This window comes from Salmo trutta, chromosome 14, assembly GCF_901001165.1.
Source record: "Salmo trutta chromosome 14, fSalTru1.1, whole genome shotgun sequence".
NCBI classification, from domain to species: Eukaryota; Metazoa; Chordata; class Actinopteri; order Salmoniformes; family Salmonidae; genus Salmo; species Salmo trutta.
The window spans coordinates 3,158,798-3,177,062 of NC_042970.1; the positions used below are offsets into that span (position 1 = coordinate 3,158,798).

At 47.3% G+C, this 18,265-nt stretch overlaps 1 protein-coding gene across 1 annotated transcript in view; it reads right to left on the reverse strand.

The window, feature by feature from the left end:
• The window catches only part of LOC115207248 (synapsin-2), a 163,143-nt gene that overhangs the window by 28,248 nt on the left and 116,630 nt on the right, over positions 1-18,265 (reverse strand). The window contains exons 8-9 of the mRNA XM_029774222.1: positions 8,775-8,849; positions 3,057-3,159 (exon numbers count right to left, since the gene is read on the reverse strand). Of these exons, the coding sequence (XP_029630082.1) occupies positions 3,057-3,159; positions 8,775-8,849 (178 nt within the window). The remainder of the gene's footprint in view (positions 1-3,056; positions 3,160-8,774; positions 8,850-18,265) is intronic.

Here is an 18,265-nt window from a genome sequence, read left to right on the forward strand (position 1 = left end):
AAAACAACTAAGCTTGTAATTTCACAATTTTATTTGTATTCACAGATGGCATACAAGTTTGTTATTAAGGCACATGAAAGTTCACATGTTCCAGAAGGCATTTCTGCTAAAAAACACATTTTGATTTAAAAAAAGTTGACGTTCAAACGGTTCTCCTGTTAAGTAGTGACTCGCGACATATGCCAAGTTTCCACATTTTTAAGTTTCAAATATTCAAAATTGTATATTATCTCAAATCAGGTCTTCTACCAGCCCTACTATCAGCACTACTACAACTACAAACCCTACTATCAGCACTACAACAACAACAAACCATACTTCCAGCCATACTACCACTACCAACCCCACCACCACTACCAACCCCACCACCAGCCATACTACCACTACCAACCCCACTACCACTACCAACCCTACTACCACTACCAACCCCACTACCACTACCAACCCCACCACCACTACCAACCCCACTACCACTACCAACCCCACTACCACTACCAACCCCACCACCACTACCAACCCCACTACCACTACCAACCCCACCACCAGCCATACTACCACTACCAACCCCACCACCAGCCATACTACCACTACCAACCCCACTACCACTACCAACCCTACTACCACTACCAACCCCACTACCACTACCAACCCCACCACCACTACCAACCCCACCACCAGCCATACTACCACTACCAACCCCACTACCACTACCAACCCCACCACCACTACCAACCCCACTACCACTACCAACCCCACCACCACTACCAACCCCACCACCACTACCAACCCCACCACCAGCCATACTACCACTACCAACCCCACCACCCACTACCAACCCTACTACCACTACCAACCCCACTACCACTATCACCCCTACTACCAGCCATACTACCACTACCAACCCTACTACCAATACCAACCCCACTACCACTACCAACCCCACCACCACTACCAACCCCACCACCACTACCAACCCTACTACCACTACCAACCCCACCACCACTACCAACCCCACTACCACTACCAACCCCACCACCAGCCATACTACCACTACCAACCCCACTACCACTACCAACCCCACCACCACTACCAACCCCACCACCACTACCAACCCCACCACCAGCCATACTACCACTACCAACCCCACTACCACTACCAACCCCACCACCACTACCAACCCCACTACCACTACCAACCCCACCACCAGCCATACTACCACTACCAACCCCACTACCACTACCAACCCCACTACCACTACCAACCCTACTACCACTACCAGCCATACTACCACTACCAACCCTACTACCAATACCAACCCCACTACCACTACCAACCCCACCACCACTACCAACCCCACCACCACTACCAACCCTACTACCACTACCAACCCCACCACCACTACCAACCCCACCACCAGCCATACTACCACTACCAACCCCACTACCACTACCAACCCCACCACCACTACCAACCCCACTACCACTACCAACCCCACCACCAGCCATACTACCACTACCAACCCCACTACCACTACCAACCCCACCACCACTACCAACCCCACCACCACTACCAACCCCACTACCACTACCAACCCCACTACCACTACCAACCCCACCACCACTACCAACCCCACTACCACTACCAACCCCACTACCACTATCACCCCTACTACCAGCCATACTAGCACTACCATCCCCACTATCAGCCCTACTACCATCCTCACTATCAGCCCCACTACCAGCCCTACCACCAACCCTACCAGCCTTACTAGCACTACCAGCCCCACTATCAGCCCTACTAGTACTATCCGCCCTATTATCAGCCCTACTACCAGCCCCACTATCAGCCCCACTAGCACTATCCGCACTACTATCACTATCAGCCCTACTACCAGCCCCACTACCAGCAATCCCACCAGCCCTTCTACCAGCCTTACTAGCACTACCAGCCCTACTCTCAGCCCTACTAGCACTATCAGCCCTACTACCAGCCCCACTACCAGCAATACCACCAGCCCTTCTACCAGCCTTACTAGCACTATCAGCCCTACTACCTCTACTAGCCCCACTATCAGCCCTACTACCTCGACTAACCCCACTATCAGTCCTAATAGCACTATCAGCCCTACTACCTCTACTAGCCCCACTATCAGCCCTACTACCTCTACTAGCCCTACTATCAGCCCTACTGTCAGCATTACTACAACTACCAACCCCACTATCCGCCCTACTAATACTATCAGCACTACTACCTCTAGTAGCCCCACTATCAGCACTAACATCCCTACTACCAGCCCTACTATCAGCCCTACTATCAGCCCTACTACCAGCCCTACTACCAGCCCTACTATCAGCCCTACAATCAGCCCAACGACCTCTACTAGTCCCACTAACAGCCCTACTATCAGCCCTACTATCAGCCCTACAATCAGCCCAACGACCTCTACTAGTCCCACTAACAGCCCTACTATCAGCCCTACTACCAGCCCTACTATCAGCCCTACTATCAGCCCAACGACCTCTACTAGTCCCACTATCAGCCCTACCACCAGCCCTACTATCAGCCCTACCACCAGCCCTACTACCAGCCCTACTATCAGCCCTACCACCAGCCCTACTATCAGCCCTACTACCAGAACTACTATCAGCCCTACTATCAGCCCAACGACCTCTACTAGTCCCACTAATAGCCCTACTACCAGCCCTACTATCAGACCTACTATCAGCCCTACTATCAGCCCAATGACCTCTACTAGTCCCACTATCAGCCCTACCACCAGCCCTACTATCAGCCCAACGACCTCTACTAGTCCCACTATCAGCCCTACCACCAGCCCTACTACCAGCCCTACTACCAGCCCTACTATCAGCCCTACTATCAGCTCGACTACCAACCCTACTTAGAAGGAAAAACACTTTAAACAATGACATACAGGCTAAAATGAACTACATAACTCTTCATTGGTCTACTGAACACCACCACAGACAAATAGATTGTGTAACATATCAGCTAATTGATAGGATCTTAATGACAATATTATAGAGATCAGAGCATACCTCAGTGATGTAGTCCTTCCCATCCTTTCCACAGATGGCTTTGACTGCACAGATCTCTAGACCTCCAAAGATCTCTGAGCAGATGTCCACCCACTGCTTGTACCTGACAAGAGAGACAGGGTTAGCCCACAGAGCTAAAGGCAACCACAGCTTGTTCCTGAGAGAGACAGGGTTAGCCCACTGAGCTAAAGACAACCACAGCTTGATCCTGAGAGAGACGGGGTTAGCCCACTGAGCTAAAGACAACCACAGCTTGTTCCTGAGAGAGACAGGGTTAGCCCACAGAGCTAATAAAGACAACCACAGCTTGTTCCTGAGAGAGACAGTGTTAGCCCACTGAGCTAAAGACAACCACAGCTTGTTCCTGAGAGAGACAGGGTTAGCCCACTGAGCTAAAGACAACCACAGCTTGTTCCTGAGAGAGACAGGGTTAGCCCACAGAGCTAAAGACAACCACAGCTTGTTCCTGAGAGAGACAGGGTTAGCCCACTGAGCTAAAGACAACCACAGCTTGTTCCTGAGAGAGACGGGGTTAGCCCACTGAGCTAAAGACAACCACAGCTTGTTGCTGAGAGAGACAGGGTTAGCCCACTGAGCTAAAGACAACCACAGCTTGTTGCTGACAGGAGAGAGACAGGGTTAGCCCACTGATTCAAAGACAACCACAGCTTGTTCCCGAGAGAGACAGGGTTAGCCCACTGAGCTAAAGCAAACCACAGCTTGTTGCTGAGAGAGACAGGGTTAGCCCACTAAGCTAAAGACAACCACAGCTTGTTCCTGACAGGAGAGAGACAGGGTTAGCCCACTGATTCAAAGACAACCACAGCTTGTTGCTGAGAGAGACAGGGTTAGCCCACAGAGCTAAAGACAACCACAGCTTGTTGCTGAGAGAGACAGGGTTAGCCCACAGAGCTAAAGACAACCACAGCTTGTTGCTGAGAGAGACAGGGTTAGCCCACAGAGCTAAAGACAACCACAGCTTGTTCCTGACAGGAGAGAGACATCACAATGTCAGTGTAACCAACCAGGTATCAAAACCTGGGTCGTTCACATTAATCAAGACGGTGTAAATCCACTGAGATAAATCCTGTCCATTATCATGGGGAGCTAACACGAGTCTTCAGGTCTCAGGCAAGGTTACATATCACAAGTGCATAGTTCACTGAACCACCTGTTACAGCATGTGGACTACAGGCCGTCCAGTGAGCCTACAAGATGAGCTACAGTGACTGATGAAACCCATTAGACTCAACCACACTGAGGCGACTCCACACCGACTGTACTGTATGTGCAGGCTACATAGTCTCACAAAGTATTTCCTCGAATGCCAAGAAGCCATATCATTATTCAAGTCTGCTGGTTTCAGACAAAGAGGAGGTTGGCTTCTTGGGATTAGAGGAGGCAGGCGGAGTAGAGCAGCTTGGCCATCAATAATTCAGTCATTGTCTGCTAGCGTGATCTACTCAGAACCACCCTGGACAGAACACGCTCCACAACATCCAGGATTTGAGGGAAGTGCAAATCTCTCTGTATTGGGAATCTTTAAAAGGAGTAGAGTGGTGTTGCTAGCATTGTCTATAATTGACTTGGTCAGTGAAGAGCAGAGTAGAGTTGATAAAACCCTAACCCCTACATATACCAATAACCCTAACCCCTCCAAATAACCCTGACCCCTCCCTATAACCCTAACCCCTCCCTATAACCCTAACCCCTCCCTATAACCATAACCCCTCCCTATAACCCTGACCCCTCCCTATAACCATAACCCCTCCCTATAACCCTAACCCCTCCCTATAACCCTAACCCCTCCCTATAACTCTGACCCCTCCCTATAACCATAACCCCTCCCTATAACCCTGACCCCTCCCTATAACCCTGACCCCTACATATAACCCTAACCCCTCCCTATAACCCTAACCCCTCCCTATAACCCTGACCCCTCCCTATAACCCTGACCCCTACATATAACCATAACCCCTCCCTATAACCCTGACCCCTCCCTATAACCCTAACCCCTCCCTATAACCCTAACCCCTCCCTATAACCCTGACCCCTCCCTATAACCCTGACCCCTCCCTATAACCCTGACCCCTCCCTATAACCCTGACCCCTCCCTATAACCCTGACCCCTCCCTACAACCCTGACCCCTCCCTATAACCATAAACCCTCCCTATAACCATAACCCCTCCCTATAACCCTGACCCCTCCCTATAACCATAACCCCTCCCTATAACCATAACCCCTCCCTATAACCCTAACCCCTCCCTATAACCCTAACCCCTCCCTATAACCCTGACCCCTACATATAACCATAACCCCTCCCTATAACCCTGACCCCTCCCTATAACCCTAACCCCTCCATATAACCCTGACCCCTCCCTATAACCCTAACCCCTCCCTATAACCATAACCCCTCCCTATAACCCTGACCCCTCCCTATAACCCTGACCCCTCCCTATAACCCTGACCCCTCCCTATAACCCTGACCCCTCCCTATAACCCTAACCCCTCCCTATAACCCTGACCCCTACATATAACCATAACCCCTCCCTATAACCCTGATCCCTCCCTATAACCCTGACCCCTCCCTATAACCCTGACCCCTCCCTATAACCGTAACCCCTCCCTATAACCCTGACCCCTCCCTATAACCCTGACCCCTCCCTATAACCCTAACCCCTCCCTATAACCCTGACCCCTCCCTATAACCCTAACCCCTCCCTATAACCATAACCCCTCCCTATAACCCTGACCCCTCCCTATAACCCTAACCCCTCCCTATAACCCTAACCCCTCCCTATAACCCTGACCCCTCCCTATAACCCTGACCCCTCCCTATAACCCTGACCCCTCCCCTACATATAACCCTGACCCCTCCCTATAACCCTGACCCCTCCCTATAACCCTGACCCCTCCCTATAACCCTGACCCCTACATATAACCATAACCCCTCCCTATAACCCTGACCCCTCCCTATAACCCTGACCCCTCCCTATAACCCTGACCCCTCCCTATAACCCTGACCCCTCCCTATAACCCTAACCCCTCCCTATAACCATAACCCCTCCCTATAACCCTGACCCCTACATATAACCCTGACCCCTCCCTATAACCATAACCCCTCCCTATAACCCTAACCCCTCCCTATAACCCTGACCCCTCCCTATAACCATAACCCCTCCCTATAACCATAACCCCTCCCTATAACCCTAACTCATGAATATAAACCTAAACCTTACCTATGACCCTTAACCCTACATACCTATAAACCTAACCCCTACCTATAACCCCTACATATAACCCTAACCCCTCCCTATAATCCTAACCCCTACCATTAACCCTAACCCCTACATATAACCCTAACCCCTACCATTAACCCTAACCCCTACATATAACCCTAACCCCTACCTATAACCCTAACCCCTACCATTAACCCTAACCCCTACATATAACCCTAACCCCTACCATTAACCCTAACCCTTACATATAACCCTAACTCCTCCCTATAATCCTAACTCATGAATATAAACCTAAACCTAACCTATAACCCTAACCACTACCATTAACCCTAACCCCTATCATTAACCCTAACCTCTACATATAACCCTAACTCCTCCCTATAATCCTAACTCACGAATATAAACCTAAACCTAACCTATAACCCTAACCACTACCATTAACCCTAACCCCTACATATAACCCTAACTCCTCCCTATAACCCTAATCCCTACCTATAACCCTAACTCATACCTATAACCCTAACTCATACCTATAACCCTAACCCCTACCTATAACCCTAACCCATACCTATAACCCTAACCCCTACCTATAACCCTAACCCCTCCCTATAACCCTAACCCCTACATATAACCCTAACCCCTACATATAACCCTAACCCCTACCTATAACCCTAACCCCTACCATTAACCCTCTACAATGTAGAAAATAGTAAATATAATGAGAAGGTGAATGAGTAGTTGTTCTAAAACTTTTGACCGGTAGTGTATAACCCTAACTCATACCTATAACCCTAACTCATACCTATAACCCTAACCGCTCCCTATAACCCTAACCCCTACCTATAACCCTAACCCCTCCCTATAACCCTAATCCCTACCTATAACCCTAACTCATACCTATAACCCTAACTCATACCTATAACCCTAACTCATACCTATAACCCTAACCCCTCCCTATAACCCTAACCCCTCCCTATAACCCTAACCCCTACCTATAACCCTAACTCATACCTATAACCCTAACCCCTCCCTATAACCCTAACCCCTACCTATAACCCTAACCCCTACCTATAACCCTAACCCCTACCTATAACCCTAACCCATACCTATAACCCTAACCCCTACCTATAACCCTAACCCCAACCATTAACCCTATCCCCTACATATAACCCTAACCCCTACCTATAACCCTAACCCATACCTATAACCCTAACCCCTACCTATAACCCTATCCCCTACCTATAACCCTAACCCCTACCTATAACCCTAACCCCTACCTATAACCCTAACCCCTACCTATAACCCTAACCCCTACCTATAACCCTAACCCCTACCATTAACCCTATCCCCTACATATAACCCTAACTCATACCTATAACCCTAACTCATACCTATAACCCTAACCCCTACCTATAACCCTAACCCATACCTATAACCCTAACCCCTACCTATAACCCTAACTCATACCTATAACCCTAACTCATACCTATAACCCTAACCCCTACCTATAACCCTAACCCCTACCATTAACCCTATCCCCTACATATAACCCTAACCCCTCCCTATAACCCTAACCACTACCATTAACCCTAACTCCTCCCTATAATCCTAACTCATGAATATAAACCTAAACCTAACCTATAACCCTAACCACTACCATTAACCCTAACCCCTACATATAACCCTAACCACTACCATTTACCCTAACTCCTCCCTATAACCCTAACTCATGAATATAAACCTAAACCTAACCTATAACCCTAACCACTACCATTAACCCTCTACAATGTAGAAAATAGTAAATATAATGAGAAGGTGAATGAGTAGTTGTTCTAAAACTTTTGACCGGTAGTGTATAACCCTAACTCATACCTATAACCCTAACTCATACCTATAACCCTAACCCCTCCCTATAACCCTGACCCCTCCCTATAACCCTAACTCATACCTATAACTCTAACCCCTACCTATAACCCTAACCCCTACCTATAACCCTGACCCCTACCTATAACCCTAACCCCTACCTATAACCCTAACCCATACCTATAACCCTAACCCCTACCTATAACCCTAACCCCTACCTATAACCCTAACTCATACCTATAACCCTAACTCATACCTATAACCCTAACCCAGACCTATAACCCTAACCCCTACCTATAACCCTAACCCCTACCTATAACCCTAACTCACACCTATAACCCTAACTCATACCTATAACCCTAACCCCTACCTATAACCCTAACCCCTACCTATAACCCTAACCCCTACCTATAACCCTAACCCCTCCCTATAACCCTAACCCCTCCCTATAACCCTAACCCCTACCTATAACCCTAATCCCTACCTATAACCCTAACTCACACCTATAACCCTAACTCATACCTATAACTCTAACCCATACCTATAACCCTAATCCCTACCTATAACCCTAACCCCTACCTTGCTTGTAATATTAGTCAGACCGATGTGACTCACTTGTCTGTCATGGCCACCTGTTCCAGCATGGCTGATCCTGTGTTGCTCTTCCAGTTCCCAGAGATGGAGGTCCGCCTGGGGGAGAAAAATTAACAGACATGTGAACACACACACACCTACACCTATTCAGGACCTCGATACCAGTCCATGTGGGGTCATGTGGTGTCAAACAACATCAGGAGGGCTAGCGGTGACCCGATCCTGTAGGTTCATGCTCTACAACATTCGCAGAGTACGACCCTGCCTCACACAGGAAGCGGCGCAGGTCCTAATCCAGGCACTTGTCATCTCCCGTCTGGATTACTGCAACTCGCTGTTGGCTGGGCTCCCTGCCTGTGCCATCAAACCCCTACAACTCATCCAGAACGCCGCAGCCCGTCTGGTGTTCAACCTTCCCAAGTTCTCTCACGTCACCCCGCTCCTCCGCTCTCTCCACTGGCTTCCAGTTGAAGCTCGCATCCGCTACAAGACCATGGTGCTTGCCTACGGAGCTGTGAGGGGAACGGCACCTCCGTACCTTCAGGCTCTGATCAGGCCCTACACCCAAACAAGGGCACTGCGTTCATCCACCTCTGGCCTGCTCGCCTCCCTACCTCTGAGGAAGCACAGTTCCCGCTCAGCCCAGTCAAAACTGTTCGCCGCTCTGGCACCCCAATGGTGGAACAATCTCCCTCACGATGCCAGGACAGCGGAGTCAATCACCACCTTCCGGAGACACCTGAAACCCCACCTCTTTAAGGAATACCTGGGATAGGATAAAGTAATCCTTCTAACCCCCCCCCCCCCCCCCCCCCTTTAAAGGATTTAGATGCACTATTGTAAAGTGTTTGTTCTACTGGATATTATAGGTGAATGCACCAATTTGTAAGTCGCTCTGGATAAGAGCGTCTGCTAAATGACTTAAATGTAAATGTAATGTAAATGTAGCTCAGAACTTCTGAAAATTGATTTTAATGAACTGATTCTAGCGCTGAAAGATTCCAAAAGGCGGCCAAAAGTTGGTCCAGTACCATCGTTGGGCCGCGGGTGTGAAAGATCTGTTGGAAACACTTTAATAGATAACTTTGACACTTTCTGGAAACAGAAGATACTCAACAGGAATGACGGAGTCCATCCAAATCATCTTGGCTCCTGGACTCTGTCCACATATTACAAGGCTGCGTTTACTTACCAATGACCCAAAACCAACTCAGTTAATCCCTACCATTGTGTTGCTGAGTTGTCACAATGCTGCATCAAATGTACATTATCCTAGGGGCATTGGCAGACACAATGTAAGTAACTTACTTTATGTATCCCGAACTGCCCTGAATACCTCTGTTGATCCTACAGCTATTGTATGCAGTAATCATGTGCCTATGAATCAGAGTTATACTGTTAGCACTGAGGTGGTGTGCCCTAGTAGGAAGTCCACTGTGTGCAGCTCACAGTGCACTATCATCTCCAATATAAATAACATGAGCAAGTCTACTTCTGATCAGCTTCCCAGTAAAGCATTAAAAACAATCAAGCATCCCAGAAAAGTGCTAGAAATAGCCCATATTAAAATATGTAGCTTAAGAAACAGGTTTATGAAGTCAATAACTTGCTTGTAACAGATGACATTCATATTCTGACTATCTCTGAAACTCACTTAGATAACACCTTTGATGATACAGTGGTAGCGATACATGGTTATAACATCTACCGAAAAGACAGAAATGCCAATGGGGGTCTATTGCGGTCTATATTCATAACCACATTCTGTCACAACCTGATCTGTTTCACCTGTCTTTGTGATTGTCTCTACCCCCCTCCAGGTGTCACCCATCTTCCCCATTATCCCCTGTGTATTTATACCTGTGTTCTCTGTTTGTCTGTTGCCAGTTCATCTTGTTTGTCAAGTCAACCAACGTTTTTTGTCTCAGCTCCTGCATTCCCCCAGTCTCTCTTTTTCTCAACCTCCTGGTTTCGACCCTTGCCTGTCCTGTCTCTGAGCCCTCTTGCCTGACCACTCTGCCTGACCTGACCCTGAGCTTGCCTGCCGTCCTGTACCTTTGTCCCTGTTGCTGTAATAAACATTGTTACTTCGACACAGTCTGCATCTGGGTTTTACCTTCAAACCTGACAGTACGAACTGGCCATGACTGACCCAGCAGACCCGGGCCAGCTGCGTGATGCCATCTCCTCCCAAGAAGTCACCATCGGGAGGCATGAGGAACTGCTTCGTGGCCTTATGGAGGGGGTCCAAACATTGGCTGAACGCCATGACCGGGCATTGGACAGTTTGCTGGAGCAATTCCGCGGGCTGTCTGGGAGGCAACCTACCACGCTGGTAACCCCCGAGCCCCTCAGTAACCCAGCTGCTAGCAGTGTCATCTCATTGGTCACTCCACCTTCTCGGGAGCCCCGCTTACCCCCCCCCGGGAATGCTTCAATGGAGAGCCGAGCACCTGTCGGGCATTTCTAGCTCAGTGTGCCCTCATTTTCGAGCTTCAGCCCTCCTCCTTCCCCTCGGATTGCTCCAAGATAGCCTATCTCATTACGCTGATGTCCGGGAGGGCTCTCACCTGGGCTACCGCTGTATGGGAAAAACAGCCGACCATATGCGTTAGTCTGGAGGAGTTTGTGGGAGAGGTGAAGAAGGGTTTTCTTTGCCTCGTTTTCCAGAAGAGAAGCTGCCTGGAAGCTAATCCAGCTTCGGCAGGACTCCTGTAGTGTGGCCGACTATGCGTTGGAATTACGCACGTTGGCAGCGGAGAGTGCTTGGAACCAGGAAGCACTGTTCGATATGTTCCTGCACGGCGTCTCGAAGGAGATCAAGGACGAGCTTGCACTCGGGAGTTACCCACAGACCTCGATTCCCTCATCACTTTGACCATCTGAATTGATGGGCGACTACGGGAATGACAGAGGGAGAGGAAATTCGACTTCGCTCGCACACCCAGGGATTCTACCTTGCCTCTGAGTCATCCCGGAGGTTCCCGACAATCTCGTTGCCGAGAGAACCAGAGGTTACCTGATCTTCCCCGAGAGTCGCCGAAGACAGCTGAGTCACCGCTTCCCGAGCCTATTCAACTAGATAGAGCTGGGCTATCACCAGCGGAACAGCAATACAGGATCAACACAACACTCTTGTCCTTTAAAAAGATCAGGCTCTCTGGTAGGAGCGAGTACTCTGGTGGGCCATAGGGAGAACTTTCCTGCTTCCCTTGCACACACACCTGTTCATGCCATTCTACTGTGGGGAAACCAGCCTAAATCTCTCCGGGCCGGGGGCCGATGACTCTGGGGTCGATGAGAGTTTTTTTGGACGCTACCCTGGCTTCTGAGCTGAACGTCCCCACTCAGCCCCTCTCCACTCCCATGGATGTTAGAGCACTAGACGGGCTCTCTATAGGCCATGTCACTCATAATACCACTCCCATCAACCTATGGGTGTCAGGGAATCACAGCAAGACTATTCAATTCCTGCTCATCAAGTCTCCTCAGATACCCATGGATTGGGATTCTCCTGGCTCCAGCGACACAATCCCCTCATTAACTGGTCTACTGGTGCCATCATGGGCTGGAGTCCGTTTTGCCACGCCCAGTGTCTGAAGTCAGTGCAATCTGCCCTGGGACATCTTTCTGGGGACTTGGAAGGTGCCCCAGACCGCTCCGCAATTCCCGCGGAGTACCAGGACCTTCGGGAGGTGTTCAACAATACCTGGGCCACTTCACTTCCGCTGCACCAACCATATGACTGCAGGATTAACCTTCTCCCTAGCACCACTCCGACTCGCTGTCGGGACAGGAGACCGAGGCTATGGACACCTACATTGGGGACTCCCTTGCTGCAGGATTTATACATCCCTCGTCCTCTCCAGCGCAGGGTTCTTCTTTGTGGAGAAGAAGGACAAGACCCTGCGCACGTGCATCGACTACTGGGACTCAATGACATAACGGTGAAGAACCGCTATCCGCTACCACTCATCTCCTTGGCCTTTGAGCCACTCCAGGGGGAGCGCCTACCACCTAGTGCGGATACGAGAGGGGGATGAGTGGAAGACCGCCTTCAACACGGCCAGCGGCAACTACAAGTATTTGGTCATGCCATTTGGCCTCACCAACGCCCCTGCTGTGTTACAGGCTCTGTTAAATTATGTTCTCCGCGACATGTTGAACCGGTTCATCTTCGTCAACATTGGTGACATCCTCGTCTTCTCCCGCTCCCCCCAAGAACATGTGACCCACGCCCGACAGGTTCTTCAACGCCTCCTGGAAAACTAGCTGTTTGTTAAGCCAGAGAAGTGCAAGTTCCATCGCTCCACCATCCCCTTTCTGGGGTACATCATCTCCGCTAGAAGCGTCCAGATGGATCCCGGGAAGGTGAGAGCGGTGGTGTATTGGCTCCAGCCTTCATAAAGGGTGCAGCTTTCCTGGGGTTCGCCAACTTCTATCTCCGCTTCATTCGGGGTTACAGCACCCTGGCTTTCCCCCTGTCAGCACTCACCTCTCCCAAGGTTCCATTCACGTGGTCCCATCCTGCTTACTGGACGTTCCGGGACCTCAAACACCGCTTCACAACTGCTCCCATCCTGGTTCATCCTGACCATTCCCATCAGTTTGTGTTGGAAGCCTATGCTTCTAATGTAGGAGTGGGGGCAGTCCTGTCCCAGAGTTCTGCCCTGGACCTGAAGCTACATCCCTGCGCTGCCTTCTCCCATCACCTCAAAGCCACAGAGAAAACCTACGTTGGAGGAATGGAGGCACTGGCTGGAAGGGATGGAACACCCGTTCATCGTATTGACTGAACACAAAAATCTGGAGAATCTTCGCACCGCCAAACGCCTCAACTCCAGGCAAGCTAGATGGGCCCTGCTGTCCACACGGTTCAACTTCTCTCTCTCCTATCGGCCAGGATCCAAAAATATCATGCTGGATGCACTGTCTTGCCGTTATATCCCCACGGCTATTACTCCGGAGCCCGAGACCATCCTTCCCACCTCGTGCCTGGCACTGCCCGGCATTTGACCGTAAGGCGCTACAGAGGGTAGTACGTACGGCCCAGTAAAACCAACAATGGAGAGACAGCCTATAGGGAGGTGGTCAGAGACCTGGCCATGTGGTGCCAGGACAACAACCTCTCCCTCAACGTGATCAAGACAAAGGAGATGATTGTGGACTACTGGAAAAGGAGGACCGAGCACGCCCCCATTTTCATCGACAGTGCTGCAGTGGAGCAGGTTGAGAGCTTCAAGTTCCTTGGTGTCCAGATCACCAACAAACTATCATGGTCCAAACACACCAAGACAGTTGTGAAGAGGGCACGACAAAGCCGATTCCCCCTCAGGAGTCTAAAAAGATTTGGTATGGTTCCTCAGATCCTCAAAAGGTTCTACAGTTGCACCATCGAGAGCATCCTGACTGGTTGCATCACTGCCTGGTATGGCTCGGCCTCTGACTGCAAGGCCAAGCTTCCTGCCATCCAGGACCTATATAACAGGCGGTGCCAGAGGAAGCCCCTAAAAATTGTCAAAGACTCCAGCCACCCTAGTCATAGACTGTTCTCTTTGCTACCGCGTGGCAAGCGGTCCCGGAGCGCCAAGTCTAGGTCCAAAAGTCTAGGTCCAAAAGGCTTCTTAACAGCTTCTACCCCCAAGCAATAAGACTCCTGAACAGCTAATCAAAGGGATACCCAGACCCCTCTTTTACACTGCTGCTACTCTCTGTGTATTATCTATGCATAGTCACTTTAACTCTACCTACATGTACATATTACCTTAATTACCTCGACTAACCGGTGCCCACGCACATTGACTCTGTATCGCTACCCCCTGTATATAGCCTCGTTATTGTTATTTTACTGCTACTGTTAAATTATTTGTTACTAATATTTTCTATTTTTTTCCTTTCTTCTTAATTAAAGCATTGTTGGTTATGGGCTTGTAAGTAAGCATTTCACTGTAAGGTTTACACCTGTTGTATACGGCGCATGTGTCACGGGTGTCGTCGGTAATGGAGGACAAAAACGCAGCAGGTATGTGTATGCTCATCTCGACGTTTTAATGAATACAAAAATGAACACCAAAATAACAAACAGAAATAATGATCGACAAAACAGTCTGGCAAAGCATAAGGCTTAAACACAGAACAATCTCCCACAATTAGACAAACAAACACACCCAACTAATATAGGACTTCCAATCAAAGGCAACACCAAACAGCTGCCTTCAATTGGAAGTCCACCCCAATTAACTCAACATAGAAACACACTCACTCGACTACACATAGAAATACATAAACATAGACCATCAACCAAAAACCCGGAAATACTAAATCAAACACCTTTTTAACAAACACACCGCCCTGAACCACATAAAACAAATACCCTCTGCCACGTCCTGACCAAACTACAATACTAATTAACCCTTATACTGGCCAGGACGTGACAGCATGTGACAAATACAATTTGATTTGATATGTTCATTGGGGCCAAGCTACCTGGAAGAGGAAGAGTCTTGGTGGTTCCAAACTTCTTCCATTTAAAAATGATGGAGGTTCTTGGGGACCTTCAATGCTGCAAAAAACATTGGTACAATTCCCAACATCTGTGCCTTGACACAATCCTGTCTCAGATCTCTACGGACAATTCCTTCAACCTCATGGCTTGGTTTTTGCTCTGACATGCACTGTCAACTGTGGGACCTTATATAGACAGGTGTTTGCCTTTCCAAATAATGTCCAATCAATAGAATTTACCACAGGTGGACTCCAATCAATTTGTAGAAACATCTCAAGGATGATCAATGGATACAGGATGCAACTGAGCTCAATTTCGAGTCTCATAGCAAAGGGTCTGAATAATTATGTAAATAAGCTATTACATAAAAATAAAAAAAATCTGGAAAAACCTGTTTCCCCTTTGTCTTTATGGGGTATGGTGTGTAGATTGATGAGGGAAAAAATATTATTTAATAGATTTTAGAATATCTGTAACGTAACAAAATATGGCAAAAGACAAGGGGTCTGAATACTTTCCGTATGTAGTGGTGTAATAATGTTATATTGTGTTCTATATGTAATGTAAGTGCCTTAATGTGTTTGGACCTCAGGAAGAGTAGCTGCTGTCTTGGTAACAGCTAATGGGGAACCCTAATAAATACAAATACAAGGCGATGTCAGAGGAAGGCCCCCCCAAAAAAGACTCCAGCCACATAAAGTCATTACACTGTTCTTTCGGCTAATGCATGGCAAATGTTACCGATGCACCAAGTCTGGAACCAACAGGACCCTGAACAGCTTCTAACACCAAGCCATAAGACTGCTAAATATTTAGTCTGGCTACTATCTGCATTGGCACAAATTGCTAAATACTTAGTCTGGCTACTATCTGCACTGGCACAAATTGTTTGTTTGTTTGACATGCGCTGCTGCTACCTTTTTAATACAATGCCTTCAGAAAGTCTTCACATCCCTTGAGGTGGGATTTTTACAAAGTGGGATTAAAATCGATTTAATTGTCATTTTTTTGTCAACCATCTACATAAAATGCTCATGTCGAAGTGGAAGAAAAATTGTAACATTTGTAAAACATTTATTAAAAATAAAACATATCTTGATAACATAAGTATTCAACCCCCTGAGTCAATACATGTTAGAATCACCTTTGGCAGCGATTACAGCTTTGAGTCTATCTGGGTATGTCTCTAAGAGCTTTGCACACCTGGATTGAACAATATTTGCCCATTATTCTTCAATAAACTATTCAAGCTCTGTCAAGTTGGCTGTTGATCATTGCTGGACTGCCATTTTCAAGTCCTGCAATAGATTTGTAGGCCAATTTAAGTCAAAACTATAAACCTTGTGTTTTAGGTTATTGTCCTGCTGAAAGGTGAATTTGTCTTCAGTCTCTTTTCCAACAGACACTGGAAGCTGGTTTTCCTCTAGGATTTTGCCTGTGCTTAGCTCTATTCCATTTCTTTTAATCCTAAAAAACTCTCTTGTCCTTTCCGATGACAAGCATAACCATAACATGATGCAGCCACCACCTTCTTTGAAAATATGAAGAGTGGTACTCAGTGATGTGTTGTGTTGGATTTCCCCTAGACTTAACACTTTGTATTCAGGACATAAAGTTGATTTCTTTAACACATTTTTAGCAGTTTTACTTTAGTGTGTTATTGTAAACAAGATGCAAGTTTTGTAATATTTTATGCTGTACAAGCATCCTTCTTTTCACCCTGTCATTTAGGTTAGTATTGTGGTGTAACTAAAATGCTGTTAATCCACCTCAGTTTTCTCCTATCACAGCCATTAAACTCCAACTATTTTAAAGTCACCAATGGTCTCATGGTGAAATCCCTGAGTGGTTTCCTTCCTCTCCTGAAACTAGGTTAGGAAGGACACATGTATCTTTGTAGTGACTGGGTGTACTGATACACCATCCAAAGTGTACTTAATAACTTCACCATGCTCAAAGGGATATAAAATGTCTGCTTTTTTTATTTTACCCATCTACCAATAGGTGCCCTTCTTTGCGAGGCATTGGAAAACCTCTCTGGTCTTTGTCATTGAATCTTGGTTAGATATTCACTACTCGACTGAGGGAACATACAGATAATTGTATGTGTGGGGTACAGATATGAGGTAGTTATTCAAAAAAACACTTTTATTGCACACAAAGTCAGTCCATACAATGTATTATGTTACTTGTTAAGGACATTTTTACTTGTGAACTTATTTTGGCTTGATTCAAGACATTTCAGCTTTTAATTTTTTATTAATTTGTAAAAAATGTCTAAAAACAGAATTCCACTTTGACATTATGGGGTATTGTGTATCTCAATTTAATCAATTTTAAATTCAGGCTGTAACACAAAATGTTGAACAAGTCAAATGGTGTGAATACTTTCTGAAAGCACTGGACCTGTCGCTTTATTCCTCGTTATATGTGCATATCTACCTCAATTACCTCGTACCTCTGCACGTCAGTCGGTACTGGTACCCCATGTATATAGCCAAACAGTGGTGGAAAAAGTACCCAATTGTCATACTTGAGTAAAAGTAAAGATACCAGGTGCATTGCTTGCTGTTTGGGGTTTTAGGCTGGGTTTCTGTACAGCACTTTGAGATATCAGCTGATGTACGAAGGGCTTTATAAATACATTTGATTTGATTTGATTAGTAGAGAACCCTGCTTTATTTTTTTATCTATATTTTTTTATCAGTTACTAAAGAGGTGCTACACTCCCTTTAATGGCATTGTAGTCTTATAATCCAGAAGAGGACTGGCCACCCCTCATAGCCTGGTTCCTCTCTAGGTTTCTTCCTAGGTTCTGGCCTTTCTAGGGAGTTTTTCCTAGCCACTGTGCTTCTACACCTGCATTGCTTGCTGTTTGGGCTTTTAGGCTGGGTTTCTGTACAGCACTTTGAGATATCAGCTGATGTAAGAAGGGCTGTATAAATACATTTGATTTGATTTGAATATAAAATGACTCAAGTAAAAGTGAAAGTCGTCCAGTACAATC